Source organism: Micropterus dolomieu, linkage group LG07 (genome assembly GCF_021292245.1).
Source record: "Micropterus dolomieu isolate WLL.071019.BEF.003 ecotype Adirondacks linkage group LG07, ASM2129224v1, whole genome shotgun sequence".
NCBI classification, from domain to species: Eukaryota; Metazoa; Chordata; class Actinopteri; order Centrarchiformes; family Centrarchidae; genus Micropterus; species Micropterus dolomieu.
In genome coordinates this window covers 952,989-963,893 of record NC_060156.1, presented here as the reverse complement: position 1 = coordinate 963,893, position 10,905 = coordinate 952,989, and the positions used below count along the sequence as shown (strand labels likewise).

The 10,905-nt window shown below is 45.7% G+C and overlaps 1 protein-coding gene across 1 annotated transcript in view; it reads right to left on the bottom strand.

Moving 5' to 3' along the window:
- The window catches only part of ube2g2 (ubiquitin-conjugating enzyme E2G 2 (UBC7 homolog, yeast)), a 12,595-nt gene extending 2,741 nt beyond the window's left edge, over positions 1–9,854 (bottom strand). Inside the window, exons 1-5 of the mRNA XM_046054486.1 lie at positions 9,698–9,854; positions 8,918–8,953; positions 8,074–8,119; positions 2,484–2,602; positions 752–892 (exon numbers count right to left, since the gene is read on the bottom strand). Of these exons, the coding sequence (XP_045910442.1) occupies positions 752–892; positions 2,484–2,602; positions 8,074–8,119; positions 8,918–8,953; positions 9,698–9,740 (385 nt within the window). The 5' untranslated portion in view covers positions 9,741–9,854. The remainder of the gene's footprint in view (positions 1–751; positions 893–2,483; positions 2,603–8,073; positions 8,120–8,917; positions 8,954–9,697) is intronic.
- Positions 9,855–10,905: the final 1,051 nt, after the last annotated feature.

The window sequence follows — 10,905 nt, the reverse complement described above, 5'->3', positions numbered from 1 at the left end:
CCTGTAGGAAGCGTGTTGAAGCCTGTAGGAAGCGTGCTGAAGCCTGTAGGAAGCGTGTTGAAGCCTGTAGGAAGCGTGTTGAAGCCTGTAGGAAGCGTGTTGAAGCCTGTAGGAAGCGTGTTGAAGGTGAATGAAGCCTGTAGGAAGCGTGCTGAAGCCTGTAGGAAGCGTGCTGAAGCCTGTAGGAAGCGTGTTGAAGCCTGCTGAAGCCTGTAGGACGCGTGTTGAAGGTGAATGAAGCCTGTATGAAGCGTGCTGAAGCCTGTAGGAAGCGTGTTGAAGGTGAATGAAGCCTGTAGGAAGCGTGTTGAAGCCTGTATGAAGCGTGTGAAGGTTGAAGCCTGTAGGAAGCGTGCTGAAGCCTGTAGGAAGCGTGTTGAAGCCTGTAGGAAGCGTGTTGAAGCCTGTAGGAAGCGTGTTGAAGGTGAATGAAGCCTGTATGAAGCGTGCTGAAGCCTGTATGAAGCGTGCTGAAGCCTGTAGGACGCGTGTTGAAGGTGAATGAAGCCTGTATGAAGCGTGCTGAAGCCTGTAGGAAGCGTGTTGAAGGTGAATGAAGCCTGTAGGAAGCGTGTTGAAGCCTGTATGAAGCGTGCTGAAGGTGAATGAAGCCTGTAGAAGGTGAATGAAGCCTGTAGGAAGCGTGTTGAAGCCTGTAGGAAGCGTGTTGAAGGTGAATGAAGCCTGTAGGAAGCGTGTTGAAGCCTGTAGGAAGCGTGTTGAAGGTGAATGAAGCCTGTAGGAAGCGTACCTGCCAACATGCTGACCACAGATAGTAGGATCTTCTCCACACTCTGGACTGGACTCCACCTCTCTGCGCTGCTCTCATATCCCATCGGGTCGTCGCCTGGAGCGTGGAGGATGGAGATGCAGACCCGCCCATCTGGATAGACTGTGAAAGGGGGAGGCTTGTTAGTACTCGTTAGCCAGTCCAGTTCACGTTCAGCCACATCAGACAAAACCCACCTGAGGAGGTTCTGAACAGGTTCAATGGGACTTGGAAAACATTTTTCTGGGAGGCGAGGAGCTTCAGTGTTTCTCAGGGTCGTCACAGGAGAACAAACGTGTGCGTGTTCTCAGGAAATCAGAGATTATCACACAATCTGGTTGAACCTGCCGTCAACCATCTGATGCCGTTATCAGGCGTGATAAGTGTTTCCTGTTGGCTTCCTGTCATGGAGGTGCTTCCTGCCCTCTGACAGCTGCAGGTTTTAAAACTCAATGTTCATTGATTAGTTGGAATCTATAATGGCAAAATTCCCAACCTGGCTTTCACCATCTGGCCATCTAATCATCCCCCATAGTAACTGGCTCAATGCTTCCCTCCCTCTCTGCCTCAAGCTGATGTCTGGTGAGCGTTCTGGCGCGAAATGGCTGCCGTGCATCACCCAGGTGGGTGATCACCCAGGTGGGTGATGCACACCCACATCAGTTCTGTTCGCTGCTTCTGTTGAGTGTCGACTTACAGACAGAACCAGTTTCAACACAAACCGAACATCAGAAAGAATTAACTGCAGGGCTGCTGGGTAACGCTGGCGTCACCTGTACGTGATTTCACAACTCAACTTGAAACTCACATCATCATCATCATCATTATTGGTTTTCCAGCAGTTTTCTCTGGCCTTAATACTGAAACTCGTTTTCCCTCTGACAGAAATACAGTCACTGGAAAATGAACACAGGATTTTGGATTAAAGAGCAGCAGACCTTGAGACAGATCGACCGGATCTCGCACCACAGCGGGTGCTGTAATAGGAGCCATGTTGGCCCAGCTTGGATTTGATCCTAAAGGTCCAGTCTGGACTAATTGGGACCCGTGTTGTGCCCAGATCTTTACAGAGAGCTGGATCAAGCACTTGGCAGGTGGTCCGTGTTCCGAGCTGACAGAGCAAGACTCCTGCGAGCTGAGAGGAGGTGGACTCTTTAACGTGAAGATGAAACCAGATTATCATCTTGTTGCTCCCAGACGCAGATTCAAAAAATGCTCTGCAGGTATATAGATTTACTTCATGTTACCATATGTTAATACACATTTAATTATCTCTGAAGTTCTGAAGGGACTACAAACTTTTTTTGTTTTTTAAAAACATCAAACTTGTGCTGCGGTGACGTGAACAGAACCTGCAGTAACTGTGTGTTTTCTTCTTCACGTGTTTCATCTTTATCTGCTGCTGTTTGTTGATGCAGGATCAGACGATACAGTTACAGGTCAGCTCAGGGCCATGCTGGCGTGTGATGATGATGATGATGGTCCCCATCCTCTAATCAGCACGGAGCGTGCTCAGACCGTCTCCCTGCTGTGACATCGTCGCTCAGGCTGCAGTCCACTAATCACGGCGCTAATGACAGCATGCTAACGGTGAGCTAACAGCAGCGGCAGGTTCTGACAGGTTTAAAATGATGGGTTTGAAGTCAAACAAGGCGTCGGCGGGTTTCATCACCTGACTGGTTTACTCGGTCACATGACGTCGGTCTGCACTTACTGTTGGGATGAAACATGTCGCAGGTGAACCTCATCTTGGGAGGACTGAGAGGATAATCGGAGGGGAAACTGAGGACGGCTGGAAACACTCCGCCTTCAAAGCAGGTATCCTGAGGACCCCTGAAACATACAGACAAAGAGAGTTGGTTAAAAGCTGGTATTCTAGAGGTTCTGTTGGTTCTGTAGGAGGTTCAGAGACCTGAGGGATTTTTTTTAGGGGTTCTCAGAATCTGCTTTATTGCCCAGTATGTTAAACAAGTGAAGATGAAGATTGAGCAGGTCAAGAATCATAAATATAAAACATAAGTTATGAAAAGATATTTAAAAATATAAAATAAGAATAATAAAGAATATGTACAATGTGTTATTTAAGAATATTCACATGTGCGGTATGAGTATAATGTACAGCGGGTTCAGAGTCAGTCGGGGTCCTGGGCCTGTTGATGAGTCTGTTCTTGTGGCGTGAGGTTTTGGTCCCGATCATAGCCGGTGACAAATAAGCGGAGGCAGCCGCCGTGACGTCCCCCGTTGGTTTGTGTCAAGCGGGAAGCTTCCGGTCAGCGATCTGATGCTAACGCGGAAGTCCCAGAAACCTGCATTCTGTCAAACAGCCGGCATGTGGCGACTCTTCTGGTTGCACAAAGAAGTCCGGTTCCATTAGAAATAGTGGTAAAATGTTTCTACTTGTCAGCTGATTTATTCCCTCAGTAAACACTTTCCTGATGAGTTTATGGTCTCAGTCGCTAGTTTCAAGTCTTCTTCAACACAGCATGATGTTCATTTAGTAAATTATGGTCCCATTTATTTTAAAAATAGACCATAAAACAGAGGATGTTTCAGGGCGGGACCCTCGGCACTGTGTAAATTTAACCAGCGCTGCTGAAAAAGTCAGCTCAACATGGCGGCGCCCTATCGGCCAAACTTGAGACTTCAAAACGGCGGTCCACAAACCAACAGGTGACATCACCATGACTACGTCCAATTCTTATATACAGTCTGTGGTTTGTGTACCGCCGTTTTCAAAACTCCAGTTTTGCATTTTCGCCAATTTATTTTTTGGAACCAGACGGGACCATATTTGGACAACAGGGTGGAGCTAGCTAGCTTGGTTAGCAAGGTGCATCTGTAATTCACATTAACTGTGATATTAGCTGGGATGCTAACTAGCGACAAACAGGCTTAAAACTAAATGTACTTCCTGAAAAATGAGCAGTCGACTCCCAATGAGCTTTTTCAGCGGCGCTGGTTAAAAGTGTAGCAGCAGATACGAGTCGCCTCTATCCTGATTGACAGGTCGCCAATCAGCTTGTAGCCCCGCCCTAAAGCCTCCCCTGCTTCCTGGTCTCTGTTCCTCTAAATGGGACCATAATTTACTAAATGAACATCACGCTGTGTTGAAGAAGACTTGAAACTAGCGACTGAGACCAGAAACTCATCAGGAAAGTGTTTACTGAGGGAATAAATCAGCTGACAAGTAGAAACATCTTCACAGACTTCTATACAATCACACTTCTTTCTGCAGCCGCTGGAGTCGCCCCCTGCTGGCTGCTGGAGAGGACGCAGGTTTAAGGCTTGGTGAAAAGATGGTGCTCAGGAAGAGGAAGGCCTCCAGTGTCGACTCCTCTGGCGTTTCACTGCAGCAGCAAACGATGTTCATGAGCTCCAGGTGTCAAAGCAGGAAATTTAATTTACAACCAAAAGAAAACGGCACAACGCGGCGGCCATCTTAACACTACCGGGAGGTATGAGAAGAGAACCCGGACTTGTTCTGGAGGCAGCTCACTGACGCGCAGCATGTTGGGTTCTAGCAGTTGTCGAGGATGTAAGGTTCCTTTAGGACGTCCCAGCTGTGAGGTTCTACTGGGCGTCCTTTAGGGGAGGTGGAGACATGTTAAGACAGCCGAAACTGGAGGCTCGTGGTGGAACGGCGTCTTACTGGACTTCTGCACCGTCGGCCCTGACACGACGGCGTGGAGGGAAGCCTGATCGGAGTCCGTTCAGCCCGTGAATCGGAGCTCAGGTGGATGTTTGAATATCTCAGTACATCAGTTATCTGCAGGTTATTTCTGACTCCTCGCCGCTTCACCTCCTCCACCATCAGTTAAACAGGCGACTGAACACACAAACACTCTCATTGGCTATCTGCACGGCCAATCGGCAGAGGCCCGACACACATCTGAGGCGGGTGTTTATCAGAGTTCCCTGTCTGATGTCTGAACAAGGAAGCAGAGATATAGAGGTGTGTGAAGTCACTCTGTTACAAAACGTTCACTAAATTACAGCTAAACGATTCGCTGATCAGCAGGAAATGTCTTCTAGCAGTTTAGATAATCGATTTACTGTTCAAGTAAATAAAATCTCTGGATCCAGTTTCTGCTTCTCTCTGTTCTCGGTGTCAGCGGGCTGAACTTCTCCTGCCTTCAGACGTCAGCTTGGATCAACTCATTAACTGATAATATAAACAGTTTGACCCTGTGGCGTCAGGTTTGAGTTCGGCAGTAAGAGGACAGGGTGTTTTTGCCGTCATAGTTCACTGGCGAGGTTTGTTTGTCATGTTATCAAGACAACCAGACAGTCTGTGGCGTGCACATATCAGACGTGTACCCTACTCCAATCCACTTTATTTATATAGCACAATTTAAAAAACAACAAGGTAACCAAAGTGCTTTTCACAGATAAAATAAACTATGTTTTTGATAATAAAAAACAAAACAAATTACAACAATGACAGTGACAACGAAGACCATGTTTTTAAACGAGATTTAAAGGTACGGAGATTGGGCGCCACTTTAATGTGTGGAGTCGACGCGGACCGTAAGCTCTGTGATTGCTCGGCGGTCGCCCCTGGTGTAGGGATGCACCGACTGTTCGGCCACCAAAGTACATTGGCCAAAAATAGCAAAAACAAAAAGCCCTACTGGTGTTCAACCTAACAAGTCAAAACCAACTACATTTTAACAAACAACCACGTTGACCGTCAGCAGCGTTCTGTGCGCTCGTGACATTGCAAGTTCATTCTTCCAAGAACGACTAGCAAGAACGTTCTCCCCAAGAACACAAGTTCGTTCTTTGCACTCTTGGTTTTGAGAAACACCCAATGTGCAGCGTCACCGTGAGTCTCAATGAAAGTCTGTCTGTTGCCTCCCTGCTGGAAAGTGATGGTTAGCGCCGGCTGTGCTTCAGACTCTGGGCAGGAAAGCTAACAGTCTGTTTCTCAGCAGCCACGTCGAGAAACAAATTAATCCTGTCGGGTTCAAAGAGGTCCAGTTAGAGAAAATTTCCCGAAACAAAGGTCTGGATCATCATAATGACTAGCGTGCAATGTCATTTAGTGTCATTACGTATATTTGCATCAACGTGTGTTTTTAGTCAACAACTGTCAAATCGAGCTGGAGGGAGAATAAACAATAACTACTCTAATAATACATTCTACATTTAAGTAAACTGAAGTGCTTCATTTCAGAGAAAAATGAAAAGTGTAGCTTGAAGTGAAGTTCGGTCTCAACCAATGTTATAATAAACAAAACATCTGAATTCACGAACAGTTTGTGTTGTGGACAAAACAAGACGTTTCAGGACGTCGACTCGAGCTCTGGGAAACACTGATCATCGTTTCTCACCATTTTCTGACAGTTTATAGATCATAAAGCTGATCGATTACTCATAAAAATGACCAACAGATCAATCGACAGCTCATGATGACCACGCCCAGCCGCTGCCTTCACTGACATCACGTTCACCGCAGGCGTCTCGTACGGTTCAGAAACCGGAAACTAAAAAGGACCACAGACTCGTTTCTGGTCACTGATCAGAAGAAAACTGGTCAACGAGTATTTTGATAATCTAATAACTTTAATCATCAGTTTCAGAGCTGCAACTAATGATTATTGTCATAGCCTGTTAATCTGTGAAGTGTCAGGAAATGGAGAAAATGACTGTTTCATTAAGTCAACTGCATTTTCATTAAGGCAACAACATGTGTTACACCTGTTAGTAGTTAGTGGATCAGCTTAATTTCACGCCTCTCACGCTGACCTTTAGGAAATCTGCCGCTTTATGTTTTAATCTTCAGAGTCTGGAACCAGGTTCAGTCCCTGTCTTCACGCCCTTTAAACCCAACATCAACAACGTGTTTCATTGAGAAGCTTCATGCGTTTCTCCTGAAAGACTAAAAGTATCTGAAGACGCTTCCTGTTCAAATTTCATATCAACTAAATTTCAATTGCAATTTCATAAATTACTCGTGGAGCGGAGCTGAAGCCCTGAGCGTCGTCTGCAGGCGTACAAATAATGAATTAAATTATTTGTGTCACAGAGCTGCTGGTGAGGGAGCAGCGACACCTGCTGGTCAAACCATCATCACACCTGCAGCTGGGCATAAACAGCTCTCTGACCAGCCAATCACATGGCAGCAACTGAAGCTTCAGGCATGCAGACGTGGTCAGGGCGAGGGGAGAGAGCCGACTCAGGTGACTCAGACCGTGGCCTGGTTTGTGAGAGAGCTGATGAGCTGGGGTTTACAGAGAACGCCTCGCCGGCGGGCACCAGTGGACTGGCTCGAGCTGGCACAGTTCCCGGGCTGCTCTACACGCCACAGCCTGCCCGTCCCTGTATGACGGGAACTCCCAGCAGGACAAGGCGCCGCGTCACCGCTCAGATCTCCTCAAGCTCGCCGAACTGAAAGGGCCTCCACAGACCTCCGCCCTGCAGTCTCACGGCCTCTGCTGGACCCGGGGTCACTTCAGCATGTGGCTCAGTTGTTCAGGGCGACGTAAAGTAAAGAAATGTGAAATTTTATTTTCTGCTCAGTGCTGTTTCGGCAGCCGAGGCAGAAACCAGACACACGTTCATCCTGCAGAGCGACTCGTCCACGAGCAGAAATCATTTGATCCGAGAGGATTTAAAAAGGTAAAATAATATTTCCATTGTTCTCGACTCTTCCACAGCAAACTGGGAAACCCAAGTCATCCGCAGCAGTGACGTCCAAAAGAAGGAATGACGACGAACAGCCTCATTAAATTCAAACATGTTCCTCATTATTATTATTATATATTTACACAAATCCAGAGTAATGCACATGTGTTTGAGTTATATTATTGTTTTCTAACACCTGCACATCTGTTTGTTCCACATATAAATATTTTTACCTTTGTTTATGTCACCTGTTTGTTTCTGTTAAGCGCCTCATCACCACAGCTAGTTCTCCGCACGTGTAAAATACAACTCGGCAATAAAGTTCTTTGTGATTCTGAAATGACTCTTTTAAACAGAGCAGAAATATTTTTGTTGCCTATCAAACCAACTGAAACTAAACATCCTGTACGTGTCGGCGTAGAGTTGTGTGATTCTGTATTGACCACACCACCCGGTCGTATTTCTGTCATGTAACAGGAGAGTTTCCCCCCCCCCCACCATCAGTGTGACAGAATATTTCAGACGATCTGAATCTGAATAAGAGCGGCGTCCAGCAGAAGAGGCCGACAGACATCTAAAAACAGTGTTTTTCTGAGTGGAGTCTGGTGGTACCGTGACAGCTTTGTTTCCCCCTGAAACTGGACCAAACGCCTGACGTGAATCCAGACTGTACTCACATGATGAGAGCCTCCCATTCAAAGAAGTTCTCCTCATTGGCTGGACCTGCACAAAACAAACACACACTGTTTATTGGTCCATGGATTCAGCGTCCGGCTCCTCTGATTGGCCCGTTTCTGCCAGTCAGGAGACTCGGACCTCCTGTGTCAGCTCAGTCTCCTGCAGAAGGACCAGTTGAGACTGGCTTACAGGCGTGCTACTTAATTCACAGCTCACATTTAGGGATGTCCTGACCAGATCACGGCTCACTGAGCACGAACCTTTGTTTTGTTCAAGCTGTCTGCTCTAATTATACAGAGCGACGAAAAGTAAGCGACGAACTACCTGGTGAGCTCAGGAAATACATGTCGGGCTCGATCCCAGCTATCTTTACTATGACAGAAGTTAGCATAGCATAGCCCTGATCGATCCGAACTCCATTCAGAAAACAAACATGTTTAAAGTTCTTTGCTTGTCATGACAGACTCCTTTTACTTTAAAAAGGAGATAGAATTTAATTTAATGTACTTGAAGTGTGCACTGTGTAAGAAAATACAAGTATCGGATCGGGATCAGAGGCAAAAGAGCATGATCGGGACATCCCCACTGGAAATACATCTCTAACTACTAACGGTTATTATAAGGCTGAGATTCCGGACATTTTTCCCTGTTAAAGGTTTTCTGGGAGTTTTCCTATTAATAAAACTATTAGTGGATTAATTAACTGATCAATGAACAGTAAATACATTAAAATGATAAATAAGTATTTTTTAATAATCAATAATCTTATTTAGTAAACTGAATCCATTTGGCTTCAGGAAGCTTTAGAGACATTTAAAGACAAACAGAGAAAATAATCGATACCTGCAACAATCCCCTCAGGTGGGTTCAGGGTCAGCTCTGAAACACAGAACACACAGGTGGCGTCAGCTGTGACCTTTGACCTTTCATTCACAGGTGAACTTTACCTGCCTGTCGCAGTTAGGAGGGAAATGAACCGGAAACACGAGTGTAAACATCAACATGTGTGCTAACGTGCTAACATGCCAAGACTGACGAGCTAACAGCAACAAACACGAACCATAAACTCAATTTATTTTAGGTTATATTAATACTAATGTGTTGAAACGGGATTAAATATCTAATGCTGAGACTAAGCTCCCAGTACCCGTAGGCAAAGCTAGCTACCTGCACCAAACTCCATTAAAAAAAGCTATCAAATATGGAATTGTTTTGTTTCCTATCGTGATTATGACACATAATCTTTTAATCTGTATAGAAACAATAACTTCACTGTGCGCTGTTCGGGGTGCATCCATCTTAGTTTCGTTTTTAAACTTGCATATTTACCGTGTACGAACATTTTGGGGACCTCTGACGATCCACAAACAAAAACAATAACATATTATTTTACCGCGGTTAGAGCTGCTAGGTGAATCAAAATGTCGCCGGATTAAAGTAACATGTCCCCCTTTTATGACACTTCTCCATCTGTGTGCAGAAGTACAGAGTAAAGAAGAGAAATCACAAAATAGCAGATTCTTTAATGGAGTCTGGTGCGGGAGGCTACGGGACTGTTAGCTTAGCCTGTTTGCTAGCGTTCCAAGTTCTCCCATTGGCTGCTGGCCCGGTTCGTTTACTCACGTTTATACTCCGCCATGAGTCTCTTCAGCGCGGTACCGGCCATCGCGGTTTAACGGAGACGAACCAAAATAAAAAAGATCAGTCCGAGTTTTACTTTTTTTTACTTCGCAACGACTCTGTCACAACAGCTGATCCAGCGCGCATGCTCAGATCGTGATTTCCTGTCGTTTACTGTGTGCGTGTCAGCCGACAGCGCCCCCTGCTGGCAGATAGCGCCCCCTGCTGGCAGACAGCGCCCCCTGCTCTGATCATAAATAACTAATCATCAATATTCACATCGTTTTCTTCAGTAAAAGTAACAATAAAATACTGTAAAAACTCTCGGTTAAAAGTAAAATAGGTTTCTGATGTACAGAAATGCAGAAGTATCATCAGTGAAATCAGAATCAGCTTTATTTGCCAGGTGTGTGTTTTGCATCGCTCATGATGTGCAAACTCATCCAATCAGGAATCAGACCACAGATTACAACTCATATAAACATATCTGTAAACCAAAACAACAACAGATTGAGACAATAGTGCAATGAGCAGAGTGCAAATGATGCTGGAGTAACTTATTAATATCATTATTATTATTATTATTATTATTATTATTATGTACATGTTGAAGGTAGATGTGATAGAAATCTCTCTCTCTCTCTCGCTCTCTCTCTCTCTCTCTCTCTCTCTCTCTCTATATATATATATATATACATATATAAACTGAATCGTATTTGATGTTAAATATTATCTGGTATCCCAGCTGCTCTGCTTCAGCTCTGTGATTTACTGGCTCCCCTGATGGACACACAGCTTTGCTTATTGCTGTAGTAAGTCAGCTAGCTGCTGCTAGCTAGCTGCCATTATCTAATTAGCTCAGTTAGCCTGCAGCTACTGGTCAAATTAGCACACTCTGCCCGTACTATGAACTCGGAGCACCGGAGTGTGTGTTCAGGTTTACATCAGGTTTTATTCAAGCACTAGAGGTTTTCAGACCAGTGGCGGCGCCGGGCGAGCGGGCAACGAAACTGGGCTCAGCAGCCTCCAAGTGAACCCGGCATGAACAGGACCGAACACACCTGACATGAACCGAACACAGCCTCATCAGCTGACTCAGCCCCGGGGTGATAAGAGTCAAACCGGCAAGAAAACCACCTTCGTACTGCGTTCCCAGCGGTCAGACTGGCCTCTGTCAGTCTCGGAGTCTGTGCTCGGGTCCGTCTGCTGTG